General features: G+C 37.7%; 1 protein-coding gene across 3 annotated transcripts in view; it reads left to right on the top strand.

Moving 5' to 3' along the window:
- Window positions 1-19,419, top strand: part of PLD5 (phospholipase D family member 5) — a 176,251-nt gene that overhangs the window by 130,282 nt on the left and 26,550 nt on the right. For all 3 annotated transcript variants that reach the window (XM_036380367.2, XM_036380368.2, XM_036380369.2), the window contains one exon: window positions 5,584-5,711. In XM_036380367.2, coding sequence (XP_036236260.1) covers window positions 5,584-5,711 — 128 coding nt within the window. The remainder of the gene's footprint in view (window positions 1-5,583; window positions 5,712-19,419) is intronic.

Below are 19,419 nucleotides of genomic sequence, written 5' to 3'. Positions count from 1 at the left end.
CTGGGGAGCGTGCCAGTGGAGATGAACAGCAGCAGCACACAGGAGGCAGAGTGACTGTGTCCCTGAACACCCACACCACAGCCCCAAGCATGTGAGCCCATCCATTGCAGTCCCAGGGAGTGCTGCAGGCACCTGTGTCTTTCCAGAGATAGACCAGAGGGGCTCCTGGAGCTTTGGTCACAGATTCCTCTCCTGGGCTTTGATTTCCTCAAAATTATCTTTGTGTCAGTGACCTCAGATGCTGTAAAACAAGATAGTAAGCATTACAGTTAATTTTTGTGAAAAATACCTACATCAGAAACAGCCCAGTTTTCCTAAAGGCAGTTTTGAGAAGCTACATGAGCACACAGCTTATGGCTGATTGTACACTGGGAGTAAGTGTTTCTTAGGCAGGTCAGTTTGAGTCTAAGATGGGCCGAGATGGCATGAATGTAAATATTATTGCAAAAGCTTTCTGGAGATTACTTGGACTTGTGCTAGAATGTAATTTCTTTGAGTAATTATGATCTCATTTTTTGCATGTGTGACAGTTGAATATAGAGCTGCTAGAGAAAAGACAGCAAGGTTTTGATTCGAGGCTGCTTCTTTTTTAAATTATTGTGTCTTTAGACTGATGAATAGCACATAATCTTAGAGTGACAGGATTCAGTCCTGGTAGTTTTTTAAAAGGACAGGGGGGATATGTGTTAGAGAGAGAAGCAGAGGGCAATATAAACAAAACGGCTGATTCAAAGTTAAGTTATTACCATCAGAGATTTCCCTAAAAGTCCTTGAGTGTTCTCTTTTAAAATAAATCTGAATCATTAATCTTTCTGGGCCAGGCAGATTTTTAAATTGCATTTCAAATCCAATATTCCATAAAGAGCACAGAAATAGTAAATAGTATAGTTTGTCTTTTAATCATTCAGAGACTTAGTAAAAATAACTTTGTTTTCAAGTTGTGCATTCTTCTGCTTTTGTATTTCCTCTTCTGAGTGGTGGCAGGTCACACTAATGGGGCTTCTGGAAGAAGTCCATACTTTTTGCAATCAGTTGAGAAAAAGCTTGAAAATGGGGAGGTGATCCTCCACCTGGATCACTTGTGTCTACCCCAAATGAGACAGCTACTGCACCACTTGTGACCAATTGCATTGAAAACTCTGAACTTTTGTCTCAGTAGAATAAAAATTATATTTATTCATGGGAGTACTTTGTGCTAAAAATTATTATCAAAAGCAAAAAAATGAAGTTAAAGCATATATTGCAAAATGTAGAGAAAGAGATATTTGTATCTATACAAATAGATAACTCTGGCTCTCCTTTTACTCCTAAAGTTCTCCCCCTTATTTTTATTCCTCTCTGATTTTAAAACCACTGTAGTTAAAGCAAGAAAGTTGGGAAGACAGAAGACCAATTTTAGGCATGGTACAAGCAAATGCAGCTTCTGTTTCTTGGGCGTTATGTTTGCTAACTCCAGAGTAAGTTTAGCCTGTAACTGGTACTGCTGAAAACTGTGGCAAGCAGAATTTGCATGTTTGCTTTCAAGGCAGCTGTGATAATAGCAGCCTAAATAGTTGCTCTTTCTCGGTCTTCCTTACAAAAATTATTTACTGCACCCACCAGTGAGGGGATTTGGCATAATGACGCTGCCTCAGTACAAGGACAATATCCTAAGCTGCTCACAGGTGTTGGATCCAAAGCCTCAGGAAAGTGAAGACTTCCAGAGAAGGTGCACCTTCTCCAGACTGTTGCATAAACTTGATGTGGAGGTCGAGTGGCAGCCCTGTGAGTTCTGACCTCCTGCAGTCTCTCCCACGAAGAAGAATCTCCCAGTTTGTGTGGCTGTCTGATGACCTTGCTTGAGCAGCAGGAAAATCCACAGGCACAACACAACTGTGCCAGGAATGTGTCTGACACAGGTTTTCATGACAGCATGGATGTGATGAGCTCTTGATCAAAGGGTCCTGCTTAGAATTTAGTGCTTTGCCTCAAATATGTAAAAAATGTCTTAGCTTTAGGTTCATAGAATCATTAAATGGCTTGGGTAGAAAGGGACCTTAAAGATCACCTAGTTCCAGCCCCCTGCTTCCAGTAAACCAGGTTGCTTAGAGCCCCATCCGACCTGGCCTTGAGCACTTCCAGGGACAGCACATCCACAACTTCTCTGGGCAACCTGTTCCACTGCCTCACCACCCTCACAGTAAGCAGTTTCCTCCTAATATCTAATTTAAACTTACCCTCTTTCAGTTTGAATTTATTCCCCTTTTTCCTTCCCTCTTTCCAACATGCCCTTGGAAAAAGTCCACCTCCATCCTTCTTGTAGGCTCCCTTCAGGCACTGGAAGGCCACAATTAGATCACCATGAAGCATTCTCTCCAGGCTGAATAATCCCAGCTCTCTTCAAGTTCCTATTCTTGAAGTCAAGCTTGCCCTGTAGCTTTCAGACATTGTTAGTGAAGTATCTGAGAGCAGGCAGCTAGACCAAACAGGAGGCTAGAAATTGTAAATGACATTTGCTTGACCACCCCTCTTCTTCGGGATAACTTTGGGAGTTGGATGGGTTTTTTTTTTAATGGATGAAAAGTCAATCTTTCTTGCAATGCAACCGATACCTTCTGTGTTCTTCCTCCATTACGAGACAAAGCTAGAGGCTAAGTTGCTGTCTGGCATTTCCCAGGGGCTGTGTTCACATCACATGCAGAAGGTCCAGGCTCTCAATGGCACGATCCTCTCCATGCATCCCAGACTGCATCAGTCATCTACCTTATACAGTGCAAAAAAAATCCCCACCTAGAGGAAAAAGTACTCAGATAAATGTCTGTTATTTACAATATGCTTTGATCCCTACAGTGTCTCTTTTCTTGTGAGCTTTTTTGTTGCAGAAAATGTGTCATCTGTCCCAGCCCTTAGAATGCACAATTTTAAGGGACAGACAAATCCACTTGAGTTTTAAGTGACAGCACTGGTTTTCTCTAAGTCCTCATCCTGAATTTTAATTTCCAGTAAAACAAAATAGTTAGATTTATTTGGCATGTTTATTAGCAATCAAGCCTACAAATGTGCCCTTCTGGTTGAACTCAGTAGACTCACAGCTTTGTGTAATTGAGACTGCAGCGTGACAGAGAGTTCTGTTACGGCTTCACATATTGATCAGTCCAATTTAATTTCCTCATGGGACCTGAACCACACTAGGGATGGGGGATTGTGTTGAAGGCTTGATAAGCCTGTTTTAACAAAGCATCTCAAGGGCTTCTGGAACAGAGGCAATTATCAATACTGATACACGTTTCCTTTCTTCAAAAGGTAGGGGCTCATTAATAGGCGGCACAACAGCTGCTGTTTGCAACAAATGACTTTTTTTTTAATTAACTTGGAGATACTGCTTCCTCACCTGTTTACTTACTAGTTGGCTGTCTCCAAAAGGAAAAGAAATTCGGTTCCAGGTTTTGATCTTACTGGTATATGTGATAGCAGTATCTTCTGCTCTACTATATTCACTATTTTGGTAATTGAAGCCTAGATTATATTTTAGAGTAATAGTCCCATCCCACTGCTTCTGCCCATGTCTGAGCAACCCACGCCAACAAATTCTGATGTTTTACAACTTTTGAATTTTGTGTCAAGTTACTGATGATATCTGCTATTTTTAATGTTAGTATTACTGGTTAAATAGTCTCCTGTTACAGCTTTGGCAGTCAGCATTTTTGTTTGTCACTGAATATTTCAAAAATGTTTTTAAATTGTCCTTTTTTTTAGGCTCTCAGTTATGAGAAGGAAGCTCATTGTTACTTCCTATTGTTTTATCTTTACTATGTAAAAATCCTAACATTTCATTTAGAACCGTTTTGGTGTAAGTGTGTTGTGGGTGTTAAATTCATACTGCTCTTTAATGCTGCAAATTGGGTGTATGGAAAGAAAACATCATCAAGGCAATCTGCTTTGTTAAACCCAATTTTAAACACAGTTTTCGGATCACTAGCTGGAAGTTTAGTGCCTTACAGAATGGTCATCCTTAGCTAATAGCAGTTGCTTTTGTTTTGTTTATTCACCAGGAAACAATTTAAACCATTTAATAGCAGCTATCGTGTTTTCTGATTTCTTTTCCATTTCACACTCATTTTCTCAATAATTAGCACAGTTCTGCTCTTTAATGCATGAATTGAAAGCAGCAGCAATACATTGCAAGGAAATTGGAAAAATCTTTGTTTCTAAGCATAGATGATTGTGGGTGAGTGAAACATGCAAAAAATTGGAAAGGTAACTGGGTTGCACCAAATGCAATTGACCAATGAGCCAAAGTCTGGAATGTGCTCAAAATGTTATTTTGTGTGTTTGCTGCATCATGGTGAGTGGCACCTTTACCTGGTTTTTCTTCTTTTCTTGATGTCTGAATTTTTAGAATATTTTTTTCAAGGAAATTTGCTGGTTTCATAATAATAAAGAAATATTCAGCACTGGTAGCTGTTGCCTAAAATTGCAAGTCAACTGTCTCTAAGGAGATCAAAAATAGGAAATTTGATTAAAAGAGATACATTTTAGTTCTCTATCTATCCTGGAATTCTTTTAAAGTTGTGAGTCGTTTTCAGCCGTTACTGGAGTTCATGGTACTGGAGGCCCCATGAGTGTTTAATAGGAGATGGCTGGTACCATCGCTGTCCCCCAGGCTGCTGTTTACTGTCCGTTCTCTTCCCTGGTTAGTCATGACTGAAATGCGAAGATGAGTGGGTTACTGTAAAATGCCTTCAGCAATGATTAATGATTAGTTCAGATTAATCACCTTATTTTGCAAACACTGGAGCACTGAAAGAACAGTGATGGTGTGAGAAATCCCCTAAACTTACCTAATATTAAATATATTCTGGATTTAGTTCTGCAAACATACAGATGGGGCCAATTCACACATTCCTAGTGATGCAATGGAGCCAACAAGGAGTGCCTTGGATTTCAGTGGCCTATAGTCATTAATAAAACTGTGCCATTCAGAGTGGTAGGTCGAATATCACAGATTAGCAGGATTAAGAGCAGCTTCAATATAATTTATTTAGGGCTTTGCTTATTTCCTTAATTCTCCACCCATGTTCCTCTTGTTGGGGTCTGTTATGTGCCACAACCACTGCAGATACCTTCTCAAATCATTGCACAGGAGAGGAGGAGCAGAGTAGAGTCTGCTTTTTAGGCAGGGGTTTTAATTGATTCATATTTTAAAGGTCATTACTGCAATATGTGGTTTATGCTAGAGAATAGAAATTTAGAAATGAACTATTTTTAGGAACATACGGTGCTGGGGAAAAAAATAGATAATTTGATTCTAAAGTGGAAGGCAATTATGTAAACATTATAACACATGGGAATGTTCCCTATACCTGGGACATGCATTGCATAAATATTTCTTCATAAAACTGAAATAAATGTTAATTAAAGTCCTAAATATTGGGACAGTAACAATGTTTATCATTGCTTTTAAACCTTAATGGTGTGTTTCATTATGCCCCTCGCTGATTTTGGAAACTGAGGCCATGAAATGTGAAATCATTTCTTCTTTTAATAAGATAAACTATCTCATATTAAGTAATGCTATTTATTATTCTGTCCTTAAATCTCTAGGTGCTGAAGTGTTGTATATGAACATGTCAGCATACAATGAAGGTCGGCTTCAGTCGTCGTTCTGGATTGTTGATAAACAGCACGTATACATTGGAAGTGCCAGCCTAGACTGGAGATCGCTGGGACAGGTAACTGAATTGAAAAACTAATCCTATACCCTTTGAAAGTATAATGAGAAAAAAAAGTAACATTTTGACGACACTTGGATAACTCTATTTTCTGATAGTTTACTGGCAAAACTGCTAGCATCAAAAACTGTACTGCCACAATTTTGATGACTCTTCTGTGTTGGCAAGAATGTACTACTATAAATTTTGCTTCCTTTTATTATAACAGCTGTCTTCCATGTTTATGCTTAAATTTTAAATATTTGATTGTGTTTTATTGATTTCTGTGATGGTCATTGTATGTTCCAGTTTACTTTAAAAAAAAAAAAAAAAGGGAGCAAACCTATTGGTTAACAAACCACTATGGAAACTCTATTGTGATATCATGGGCAAGATGTAGTGCCTCTGATTTGCCATTTAAAAAGCAAACCCCAGATTTGGAAAGACTTCCAAATGGATAATGGGTATTATACTGGAATACCCACTACCTTTGGGGAGGGTCAGATTTAGGGGTATAGAATGTCAAGTAGCATAATGCTTTTGAAGGCTGACTGTATTAGAGAGAATTCCACATTTTTATTCCTCATAAACATGGCAGTGCTAACAACTCTGTGCAGTCTGTGACCATTTTGAGGAATTTGTCAGTAACACAGCTTATTTGCCTTTTTGTAGGTATGTGTGCCTATTTTTATTTCTGCAACAGTTTCAGGATTATTAGTGGCTGTCATGTTCATTCTTGCTATATACCACCTGTATGAGGCTGCTTTCAGCCACACTTATGGAGTGAAACCTGTACTTTGAGATCTCAGTAACTGAAAAGCACAACAGAGAGGGAAAAACAGCAGTCCTAGATAGTTATTAGTTGCTATAAAAAAAGCTTGCTTTCTAAATGTGAGCAGAATCTCAGAAACACAGGAATAATTTTGAACATGATGATGTTCTAATGATTTTGTAAAGAAGAACGTGCATCTTGGTTGTGCTGAACTTTTTAATATTTGTTTTCAGCTAAGACTGGAAGTCTGACTAAAAGCAAATTAGCCAATTTAGTAAAGAAAGTGAATAAATGCATTTTTGCTCCTCTTATGGTACTAATTTACTTGAATTGTATGTTTACAAAGAAATCTGGAACAGTGGTAGAAAAAACAATGTTGTTAGAGAAAATCTTGGAAAAGAGGATGTTGTATTTCCAGGCAATGCAATAAAATACAGTTTGGGCTTTTGGACAGTTCAGAAAATGTTTTTACATTATCTCTGCCTCATGAGCTAAACTCTTCTGTCATAACAAAATAGCTCTTCATAGGATTTATTTAGCTTATAAATAGTTTGTCTTTGAAGCCTCTTCTATTTGGGGGTTTGAGTACCAGTGAAAATAATAAATGTGGGGGAAAGAAGCACATTTACCACACAGATAATGATATTATTTATATATTCCTTATGTATTTATAATCTTCATCACAGATTATATGATTCCATATAGATTTACTCTTCTCAGGCTGAAGTAAATCTAAAATCTTGTAACATACTCGCATTAAACTTTGATGCCAGTTACTTGTAGGCTGATATTTCAAAAGTGATTCCTGGATGTTAATTTTATCACTCTTTCCTGCATGCATTTGGACTTGTTTTAATCTTATTGTCATGTATAACAGTATATTTTTATATGTAGTTTTAAGATGAAGCTCAGAAGAATATTTGTACAATGCAAAAAGAAATCTCTCTGCATTATGGTAAAATAGAATCTGCTTTCAGTTAGTTGAGAAATGTATGCTGGGGTTTCAGAGGAGCCAAAGGAAATTAGATGCTTGGCTCCTGTTGATGCCAGATATGAGTGTCTGATTCCCTTACCCCAGAGTTGCAGGTTAATAAATCAGGGTGACTGTCAAAGAGATCTGATATGCTGTCCTAAAATAATAATCTGTCTTGAACTTTCCTTTTCACATAATAAGCAAAATAAGCACAGAACTCTGTCATTTTATTTTGAGTCCTTTCCTCAAGCAAAATGCTTTGCACATGTGTGGGACTTAATCTTAAAACCCACGGTGAGCTGAGCCCTCTCTGGGGAAATGTATCTCTCACGGGTTCTCATTATCAGAGTCTCAGTATAGCTGCAAATGAAAGATCAGCTCCCTCTTCTCTTTCTCACTTTCCTCTGTCGTCCCTTTGCCTGATACTAAAAAAAAAAAACAACAAAAAAAAAAAAAAACCAAGCAAACATAAAAAAATCCAAGTCTGTTTAGCATCATTTATCATTTGTCTCTTAGGAGACTAAATCTAAAGCTGAAACAATAATTTAACTTTTAACAGCTCCATGGAAAACATCATCAGGACTTAAGTGCTTTGGGTTTGCAGTATTTGTGGAGAATTCTTTGTGTTTATAAGCTGGATACTATAAATCAATCACATATGAAGCTTATTTAGTTTTGTTGCCATTTTCTTGACTTGCCAGCACTGACAAGAAGCAATGAGAGTATTTTCTTAAAAGTAAATTTTCTGCATCAAGGAGAGATTTTCATATGCTGCAGATATTACTTAAGAATAGCCTTTAAAGTTGCAGAAATCCTGTGCCTCTGCTGGCAAAGTTTTAATACTTGCCAGAGTCTCAGCTTTGAAATTATGAGCAAGGATAAGAGCACATTATTACTTTTCAAGTAAAACTGTGTTTCAGTTAAATTGCAAGTTTGTCAAACTGTAGTAATTCTAGCTGAAATCATCTATGCCAGCTATCTGCTTCAGTCTGAAATCAAACCCCACAGTGAAATATTAAGTACTTGTTTAGAGTTCCTGAAAGCAGGATTTTACAAAAATAGGATGGTTTTTGTCTATAGTGGAATATTTTGAATTTTTCTTTGTACAGGTCTGGAATTTTGCATCTTTTTCTATTTTTATCAATATATCCCAATATTACCTAATTACATAACCCATTGAAAGTTGAGGATTATGAACAACCAGAGTTTTGCCACTTTCTTAGATATAGTAAGCTCTGTAAGATTTTGCCAGTGAAATCATCTAGCTTCTTGCTGGTAAATTTATACATACTGAGAAACAACTAAAAAATGAGTCACTCAAACATGCTTAAAAGTGTGTATGTATACTGATTAATTTTTTTCCTGTGGCTTGAACTAATGGCAATCAAGATGGCCATGGTGCTGTATTCTAGTTTCTAGTTCCTTGACCCAGTAGCTTATTATTACTTCATAAAAGAAATTGGTTATATAAAAATTGTTACAATCCATAAGCTAATGAAACCTATCATACATTTCTTTTGTTCCAAGACTCCCTCCAATAATTCCAGCAAAGCTTGAAAATGCATTTATCTCCTTAATTCTGTTAAGGAGCATGAGGTTTGTAATACATATGAACGTTTCTGGAGCTTTTTATACTAGCAACATTTTTGGAAAAGTTTTATTCACGCATGAATAATTGAATCCAGTGGGCAAACAACTGTAATGGATTAGTTGAACCACTTCAGAAAAATGCATTAATGTGCAACAAATAATCAGCTTTTGGAAAATGCAATTACTGAAAATTCCTGAAACAAGTAAAATTAATCCAATTGTCTTCACTGGAAGTGAAATCAGGCTAATATTAGCTAGTCTTGTTGGCAAAAAAAAATAGTTTAAATTATGAATACCACCAGTACCAGGTAGTTGAGTGTATGTGTGAAGGTTAGTGATCAAATTCAAACCTTCAAGGTCTCAAGTAGAAGCTTGCTGTTTGCTCCTTGGAATTGTGGAGTCTGACTGTAAACATCTGGCCTGAAGGGAAGTGGCTTGTCTGGGGTTCCAGGAGGAAGTGGTTTTGACACTAAGGAGGGAGACCCGAACAGAAAAAGGTGAAGTTCCTGACTGGAGGAAAAGTCCTTAAAATGGGAGAGATCCTGGAGATTAGAGAGCTGTGGGTAAGATGGAAGCCAGGGGATGCACCAAAACCACTGGCTGGTGATGCCTGAGACAGGTGAGCTGACATGCGGCAGGGATGGACCCAACATTCTGCTCAACATCTGGGGCCAGCAGCCCCCTCCCTGCAGGAACAGAAGATATGGATGGACAGTGTGAAATATAATCAAGCAGTAGCAAAAGCTCCCATTGTGTTGATTCTTAAACAAATCCCAATATCTAGAGCCACCTCAGGTAGTCATTTGTCATTTGCTCTCTCTTGCCTAGAACATCTTAAAAGCATTATCTCAAAAATTCCTGCTTAAATTTTGGCTCAGCTGATGTTGAGGCAAAGTCCTAAGCATGATTTTTTTCTCTTAGCTGTATAAAAACTGCTAGCAGAGGATTTTTGTTTCTAAGATGCCTTTTAAGTCTCATGTATTTTCTGGATTGTTTGTTATTCTGATCATTTAAATTCAGATAAATATAAGCTGAATGGCTGCTAGACTTAATTTTTTTTTTTAAGTAGCAAAACCAACCAGTAAAAATCACAGGATTTTTTTATCCTTTGAAAGGATTAAAAAACCCAACCAGGCTGGGAAACATCTGTTCTTTAAGGACAAAAATATAACCAAGTGATCTTTTTTTTCATTTTCCCAATAATTTCATGTATCTGTTGGATTCTTTGTGTGATTTGTGTTACCAATATAAGTAAGACTTCAGAAAGGCATTTGATTTCTCTTAATCTTAAAAATCCATCAGGATTTCCTTGTCAGTCAGTTTCCTCTCCATCCTCCTCTTACTCTCTTGTTGTTATGAGTTACAAACTGCTAATTTTATCTACATAATTTAAGGCAACTGGGAAATTAGATAAACTGTCCCAACAGTTTTTGTCAGGTTGGTGTTTAATCTGAGGAGTTAGTTTTTTATTTGATGTACCTAAGATGTTAAATAAATACCCAAGGAGGCAAAAGTAGTGTGCAAGGTGAGATGTGACTGTGTGTGAATGAGAAACTCTCTGTGAGCTGTTTTTTCCTTATGGTTATTAGTATTTAAAACATACTTGTCTCATTAGTATTGAGTCCTACAGCACATGAAAGTTGTAGCAATTATGAATTTTTTGGTTACATTTGAATGATAAGGAAAAAAGTTGTTCATTTATTCTATTAATAATCCAGTTGAATCAACAGCCAAATTAGCTAAGATGGAGAGCCATGAGAATTAGTCAAATAAAGGTCTATTAAGCATCTGTAGATACGGTAGATAAACTAAGTTCTGTCTTTTACAATAAGTATGAATAATCAAGTGCATACTCACAGCTAAAGTATATTGGATTTTGAAATTTGTGAAATCAATAAGCCTATACTCACCAGGAAAACAAACAAAAAGGCAGGGGAAAAAAAGGGAGGGAGGAAACCCCCAAAACTTAAGTTGGTCAAAATATAGACATTTTCTTTGTGTCCACTTTAAGTAAAAACTGATGAGCCAACATTTGATTTGTTTTCGTATGAGTCTGTTTTTTGAGCTAAGCTGTAGGAAGGCTTGCAGCAGGATGTCTCCAAGAGTGCTTGGAGTGTGTCTGCTTGTCTTGCCTGTTATCACCAGACAGGACAGAACTGGTTTGAGAAATAATGGCAGTCTCAGTTGAGTTGTTCAGGCTGTTCTTCCTGAAACATAGAAAAAAGGAGACAAAAGCAGCAGTTTGAATTCATCTGTACCATCTTCTCCTCTAATATTTTGTGACAAAAAGACTGATAAAGCCCAACTCTTTCCCATCCTACTCTGAAATGACAAAAGTTGGTAAATGATGGTATTTCAGGTATTAAGAGCTGCATCTGAAGGAGCAGCTTTGGGGCAATTTATTTTTCTGGGAATACTAGAGGAGCAACCCTTTCATTGATTGTGCTGGGTAAAATCAATTGGAAGCAATCCACATGGTTCTTTACTCAAAACTCTCATCCCAATTATATTGATGATACTCATAAGGAGGAGATATAGCTCAAAGGCCACACTTAATGAGGGACAAAACTCACCTCAGAATTATCCCTTCTCTTGGTCTTAATTTCTGGGGATATGGATTCTAATAAAAACTTCCCCAAAATTCAAGAATCTATGGAATGCTGCCAGGAGCAAATGCAACTTGTGTTTCTTTTTATGTATCTCTCCCAGGGAAAGGGGAATGATGATTTCCCCAAATTATATCATTGAACAATGTATTTTCTATTTATTTGTGGGAAAAACATTGTCCTCCAATAAAACCAATATGTAATAAACTGGATTTCTATATATCTCAAAAATACATCATGATGATCTTATTTGTTTCCAGCTTCCCCAAAATCTTGCCATTGCAGAGCCACCTCTCAAAACTGATCACTGAGACAAGATCTGCACATTTGCAATTTCTATTGATGATCTTTACAGAACTCATAGAGCAAAAGCAGTCTGTAATCAGTCAGTGGTTTCTCTGAATTTTATCTGAGTCTCTTGAAGTTATGTAATGGTGCATCTGGTCCTTTTGAGATAAGATATTTTGTCTGACATAGAATTCCATCTTTTCAGTCAAGCAAAAGTTATATTGGGAGTTTCCATTTGACACTGTTGTGCTAGTGTTGTGCTAGTATGAATTACAGATTTGTCCCTAATGTGCACTTTGTCAGTTTTTCTCATATTCTTCTAATAATTTGCTTACTTTTCTTACTATCCCAGTGGTATTCAGTATCATGTTGCTATTAGTAAACTGAACACAGTCTCAAGTGTCCTATAACATGAAACAAGGCTCTTTCAACTTTGTTGTCCACTGAGGTTCAATCAAGCTCAGATGGGTAAATACTAGGCTGAAAGTACAGGCAAGATAATACTGCTGTAATTCTAAATTCGTGTTTCTGGGTTAATAAATCTCTCTTATATAAGACAGAGAGTATCTTCTTCTAAAAAGTTTTGATATGCTGTTATCCATGTGATCCAATGCTGAAAAAAATCCTCATGGGTTTTCTGTCTATGGGATCATTTCCTGAGCTAGCTAATATTTTAAAGATAACAGAAAAGTGGAACCCGGATCTTCAAGCATAGGTAGATGAGGCAATATGGGAAGAAAGGAGGCATAGGGAGATATTACAGAGCTATACTGACAATTACATTTTTTAGTAATTTATTACTTAAACTATTTATTACTTTTTTTTCTTTTTCCTGCTGCATAGAATTCTCGTTGTATTGTCAGAACTTTGCTATGATGCTATTGCAGCTTGTCCTTCAAAGGACAAGTTGAAAATACTTTTATTATTTTCACTAAGAGCTTTTGGCTAGGGTTTTTATCGTTGACCAAATCTAGAGCACTTTAGTGGCTGATACATATCTCCAAAATTGCAGCTTTTCTATTTTCTTTCCTCTTTTAATTTTTTTTATTTGTCCCCCAAAAGTTAGGGGACTGGGAGAAGATACTCTTGTAAATGTGCAGATCTCACAGCATGCATTTATCATAGTATAAAGTCTGCATTTTTGGAAGTAGAAGTTTTGTTTGATTCTTTAACTGAGATTCTTTAACTGTATTTTTCTCGGTTACATCCAGTAAATCAGGACAGTCAGTGTTGCCCATTATGCTTACTCTGCTTGAAATTTAGTACCTATGCATGCAGTATTTACAGATAAATATCAGTGGAGCAAAAGGACTGTTTGTCTCTTGCTCACCATTGCTGTGCACTGCTCACAGAGGGCTGGTTAAAACTGGGCAGGAACGTGGTAATGTGGCTGTTCCACTTGTGCCTTGTATGAGCTTCATTGCTGCCTGGTAGTGCCCTTGGTTCCTCCTTACTGCTGTGGGCTTCTGCTTGTGTGATTTACTGACTGAAAACAGCATGGGATCTATATCTTCACCTTGCAGTTGGAGCCAGAAAGTCCTCTTAGCATGGCTAGTTTTTCTAGGTGCAGTGCTGATTCCCAGCTCTGAGGAACTCAGAATTTATGCCCCTTTGTCATACTTCTCCCACTGTTGTGCTCCATTCTCACATGCACCGATGTTATCATCTGCATTAAGTGTCTGTATTTAGTGTAGGAGAGCGCAAAATACATCAACAGCTTGTTGCATGTTTTTATTTGATTTCTGTTGACTGTAGGAATATGCTCATCACTCTGTTTCTGACCTTTGAAACTACAGATTTTGTCTTTTTGATTTGTTGTTGATTTTTCCAGTTGCTCTGAAAGTTCTGTGAAACAGGTTTATCTACTGTTGAAATAATCAATAGTAAATTGAAAATCAGTAAGTAATAAACCTTCAGAGCGAAATGATGGAATATTTGGTTTGAACAAATAAACTGACTTCTTTCCAAAGCAGCATGGCATTTTCAGGTACCTGAATATTGCTGAATGCCAGGCTTAATGTGAGTAGATTTAGATCGGATTTTAGGAAGAAATTCTGGACTGTGAGGGTAGCTGGGCACTGGAACAGGTTGGCCCAGAGAAATTATGAATACTCCGTCCCTGGAGATGTTCAAGGACAGGGTGGATGAGGCCCTGAGCAATCAGGGCTAGTGAATGGCATCCCTGCCTATAGCAGGGGGTTGGAATAGATGATCTTTATGGACGTTTTGAATGCAAACCATTCTATGATTCTATTTTCTTCTCATCTTTTTTTTTAGTTGCTGTGGAAATCCTGTGAACAGGTTTACCTGCTGTTGGAGTAATCAAGAATAGAGTGTAAATCAATAAATAATAACCCTGCAGAGCAAAATTATGGAATATCTATTTTGAATTGATAAACTGTCTTCTTTCCAAAGTAGCATGCCATATTCAGGTAGTTGGATCTCCAAAACCCAAAGGAAAATAGAAGGTTCTTTCTCCAGTACATTTAACCTCATAATCATTTACTTACTTTTTAATACTTGCCTTACCATTACTGTGTCTTAATTAAGAGTCAGATGTTGCAAAGAGAGTATGATTGGTTCTGGTTTATTGCTGGTCCCTCAGATACTTGACAAGCAATATCAGTTTACTAGCATTATCAGACTTGAGAATTTCGGATGGGTTCTAAAAGTGTTTAGGAGCTGGAGGCATGCAGGAATTTACTGCCAGGATACAAACTGTACACCACTGCACAAAGGATAGAAAATCATCCACAAAAGTGCATGCAAAAAAGGAGACAGCTTTTAAAACCTCTTCTGCTATCTTGAAGCAAATACTGGTGAATAGACAGCACTGGTGAGGTGTGCTTGCGCGAGTCCATGGCCTAGGGATAAGGCACAGTAGCCTAAGAGTTAAGTTGTTGAAATTTATAAAAACTGTTTGGGAAGATCTCCCAGAAACTGCATCACAAGTAGTTCACCTGGCAGTTGTCTTGCCTTTAAAACAAATCATCAAAAAGACAATGGTTGCAGAGATGAAAATTCTTTCTAGGCACATCTCTGCAGTGATCTACCCAGGGGTAGTCTGAAATAACCAGTAAACTTACATGGATATAAAAAAGGCAGTAAATCCACCACTTTCCCAAAAATTTGATTTATGTTATGGTGAAAGAAAACTTGTTTGTTTAACCCCAGCTGAATCTCTGCTGGGGGAGCTAATGCACCACAGTCTATTCTGTCATCTTCTTCCACAAGAATTTGCTGGCAACTAATCTTGGTCAGTGATGTTAACAAATGGAGGAAGGTTTCTCTCAGAGGGGTTTAGATATTAGCATACCCCATCAGATCAATCTTGTTCAACTAAACAATTAAAATAATAACATTAAAATAATCATGAAAGTATATTCCCAATATGTGATTCCACCCACGCACACACGCTTTGATATTGCACAGATGACAGTTCCCCCCTAGAAAAATGTCTTCATTCAGAACTGTCTTAACTCCAAAAGGTTCCCAGATGGAGCCCAGTCACCTTCTGCTTGAAAGTTTGAATCCTTTCATGGAAAACTGGATTTGGTATTGTCCTGTGAAAAAGACACACAGTAAATCAGGCTGAAATACCATGGCATAAATCTCCATGAGTCGGGGTAAGGAAGGACAATCATTTCAGTCATTTTATAAAAGACAAATGATTCTGCAGTTCAGAATAAAATCTCGTCTTTCTATACCCATAAGTCATCAAGCAGAACAAAATAGACTCTGACAAAGCATTCCTTCCATATGAATGTGTGCAGCATTAATGTCATCGCTAACCTTTTCAGATTTTGATACTGTCGTCATAAGCATCAGGGCCTGGTTTAGAAGTCATCATGCAGTCAGCTTCCTTAGCTTTTCTAAGTAAACAGCAGTCATCAAAACAGTGAAGTCATTGACGTTTCCCTGGAACTGCACAGTGGAAAACTATTAATCCCTGCATGAGGGAGGTGTATTGAGCAAACAGAGTTGTTAAGTGTCTTCAGAGAACTGTGGAAGTCAGGAATCGTGATACTGGACAGGCAACTTTTTCTAATCAGTATGATGAATTCCTAAGCATTTCTTTCAAATGTAGTGCTAGAGCACCTCACAAAACATAGCTGAAGAAACTCACCCTGTTTAGCCTGGTGAAGAGATGACTGAGAGGGGATTTCATCAGTGTCTGTAAGTATCTCAAGGGAGAGTGTTGAGGATGGAGCCAGGTTCTGTGTGGTGGTGCCGCCAAGCAATAGGACAAGAGGCAATGGCCAGAAATGGATGCACACCTGAATATGGGGAAGAACTTTACTGTGTGGGTGTCTGTGCAGTGAAACAGATTTTACAGAGAGGTTGTGGTGTCTCCATCACTGGAGGTATTCAAGAACTGTCTGGGTGCCATCCTGTGCAATATGCTCTAGGATGACCCTGGCAGGAGGGAGGCTAGACTAGATAACCTCCAGTGGGTCCTTCCAGCTTTATGACATTCTGTCATTCTGTCTTCCCAATTTTACTGTTAGAGGCAGGAGGCAGAAATATGATGTAATAATTTAGCTACAATTTTTCTTCCTAAGAATCTCTTTCAGGATTGTATCTTTACAAGACAAATGACTTCCATGTTGAAGCAGCCAGAGACGTCACAAATATCTAAGATGGTTACTACTTTCAAGAAAAAAGGACAGAGAGCACAGTGGATTTCTAAAATAGATTTTCACATTGACTAGCCATTGTTCTGAGGCTGGCTGTGTACCATTTGGCTAAATTGCCTTATGTATCTAAACTGCTTGGATTTCTAGCTTACCTCAAGGTCCTGTACACTGAATTTAATCAAGGCTCAGTCAAAAATTAATTGGTGCCTTTGGCCTTCTGCTTACACCAAGAAAATCGGTTTCTTATTCTGATCAGGTAGTCTGGCAAAGCTCAACAGTTACAGCAATAATTCATATGCAATGTCATTGTCCTGGTTTGTGTCCCCAGCATGCCTGCTACCAATCTCTACTCAGTTTGCAAAAGGAAAACCCACTGTGTGTGTCAGTAACGTTAGAAATAATGCATCCAATTAGCCAACTACATGCTGTTGCATTTCCCTGAAGGCCATGGAACTGAAAGCCCCAAAGAAACTGTGTGCTTTGAGAGAAATGTTTAGACATAAATACTGCCCTTACTCTGAGATCAGCCCTTTGCACTCTCCTGTCTCTGTTGCACAGCAGAAGATGTGTGGAGGCTGCCCTTTGCAGCATTGCTTAGCATGAGAACAAATGCTGAGGGCTCCTGCTGTGATTTCCTGCTGCGTGGGGAGACTGTGAGATAAGGGTTGACAGGACAGCCTCTGGTGCAGGGAGGTGCACAGATTTAGGTGGTGAAGGAGAGTCCAGCCCTTTTCAGAAACTAGCAGGCTCTTTCACCTCACCTGTTAGTTTTCTTATGGTTCTGCTGGAGAAGGGAATTTTTTAATCTCATGTGAATGACACCAAGACTGAAATGTGATGCAGCTTGCCAGCAGTGAGATGGGAGGACCAACACAACATGATCCTTTTCTTTCCAGCTTGCACTTTTCTTTGACAAAAGGAACAAAATTGTTTCAAAAGAGAAACAGAATCAAATTAGAATTCACATTAATTAGATTTCCTGTGGTAAAACAAGAAGTAAATCAAACATGATACTAGAAAATATGTTTTCTTGCAGTTGCAAGCTTCCATTTCCCCTAAAGAAGACACTTGCGCCTGCAAGTGTTTTGAGGGGGTAATGAAACTATAAACTGAAAATTCATTTGAAAATTATAAATTAGGCTGTGATTATGCCAAGTGATATTAATTATGATGATAGATTATATGGTAATGAATTTTTAACTGATTCAGTTCTGCTTCTGGCTTGCTCTGACAATTAGCCATGTTTGCTTGGTTTGTTAGTGAGCTTAAACAACAGCAATACAAAGCCCAAACTTGCATTCACAATTCTGTGGTAAGGTCTATGTAAACATCATCACAGAGTGGTCCATGGCTTAAACAAACTATATTTGATTTTTTTCTGCAAGCAAATTTATTTTTGCTGAGTTTTTAGTATCGATAGAACAGATGGCTGAAAAGAAAAATCATGATGGGGCTTCTTTCTAATGCGATGAAGACACAGGGGATTTCTACTTTGAATATGCATTGCTACCTCTTCATCACAAAATTCTCTTTAAACCACACCATTTTAAAATAAGCCCCTATTCTGCCTGGGTGCCTAACTTGCTTTGTGTATCAGCAGCACTACTTTTCAGCAGAAATGAAATGCTAAGCCTATCTTTTTTTTCTCAGCATGGTTTTCTTAAGATCAGGGTGCTATGAAAAATAATGGTATGGCTAAAGTGAAGTGGAAATTAGTAGAGCATCACAATGCAGTTTTGTGTTCTTTACCTATGGACCACTGGAAAAAAAAAAGAGAATACAAAAATCAGCAGCACATCAAAGATCTTCTCTGCCTTATCATAGCAGCTTTTTGTCATTAGGTAATATTAGTAAAAGTAACATATGAAGTTGTAACTTCTTGGGACCTTTATTCTGCATGGTCTACAGTTCCAAATCTATCAAATGTACTTTTGAGAAGGTGAGAATTAAAGACCAGTGGACTGCTGGTGGCTGACAATTCAAATTTATCAACTTCAGTGGTACAGTCAGTCCACTTATACCACTTCCTTTCCTTTGGTGAAAACTTGTCATGGTTTTATACGGACATTCAGTGCCAATGCTGGGTGCACTCTCTATCAAATGCATCAGCTTTTCTTGGTCACATGCTAAGATTTATTTCAGACAGTGGCTTGAGTGACAGTTTTCCATTTTCAGTGATAGATGGAGTTTCTGGCTCAGGTTGAAATTCCATTTTTTTGTCAATTGGAAGGGCTTTTTTTCTAGTTCATTCGAAATTCTACCTGGCAATTATTTTCAAATTACTTAAAACCTACACAATAGAAAATTAACCTTTACCCTTAGATGACAGAAGTGTAAAACCTACAAAACTCTAGGACATAGGCCAGGCACAAGAGAGATCCAAGTGCAAGACTCACAAGGTTTTTTGATTAATTTGAGAATGGTTGAGAGCTGAATGTAAGATTTCAAAAATACCATAGATTCAGTAAATTGTCTATAGAAAACAGGAAAGTTGCACAATTAAACAATGAAATAGTTAATCTCAAAATTTAATCTGTTTGAATTCTGTAAGTAATATTCAAAAGCAATTTGTCGCTGTCAAAATAACAGAGAATTCAAGTAAAAACATTTATTGTGCCCTGGATGATTTCTGACATCCAAAGATGCTGTTAATTTAGATTTATTCACTTTCCAATGGTTTAAGCTAGACAGAGTTTTATTAACTTTCTGAGAAAACAGTGCTTTCCCATTTGTATAAATGTTTTCTGTTTAGTATTTCCCAATATCAGTGTAGCTCTGATTTTCTTAGCAAAGGAAAAGAAAAAGTGGAACCTGGAGCAGAAGCAGGACTGTGCTGGATTTGGATTTCACTAAATTACATTAG

The sequence above is a fragment of the Molothrus ater genome, chromosome 3 (assembly GCF_012460135.2).
Source record: "Molothrus ater isolate BHLD 08-10-18 breed brown headed cowbird chromosome 3, BPBGC_Mater_1.1, whole genome shotgun sequence".
Lineage (NCBI taxonomy): Eukaryota > Metazoa > Chordata > Aves > Passeriformes > Icteridae > Molothrus > Molothrus ater.
The sequence above is the reverse complement of the archived record's forward strand: the minus strand, read 5'-3'. Positions and strand labels throughout refer to the sequence as shown.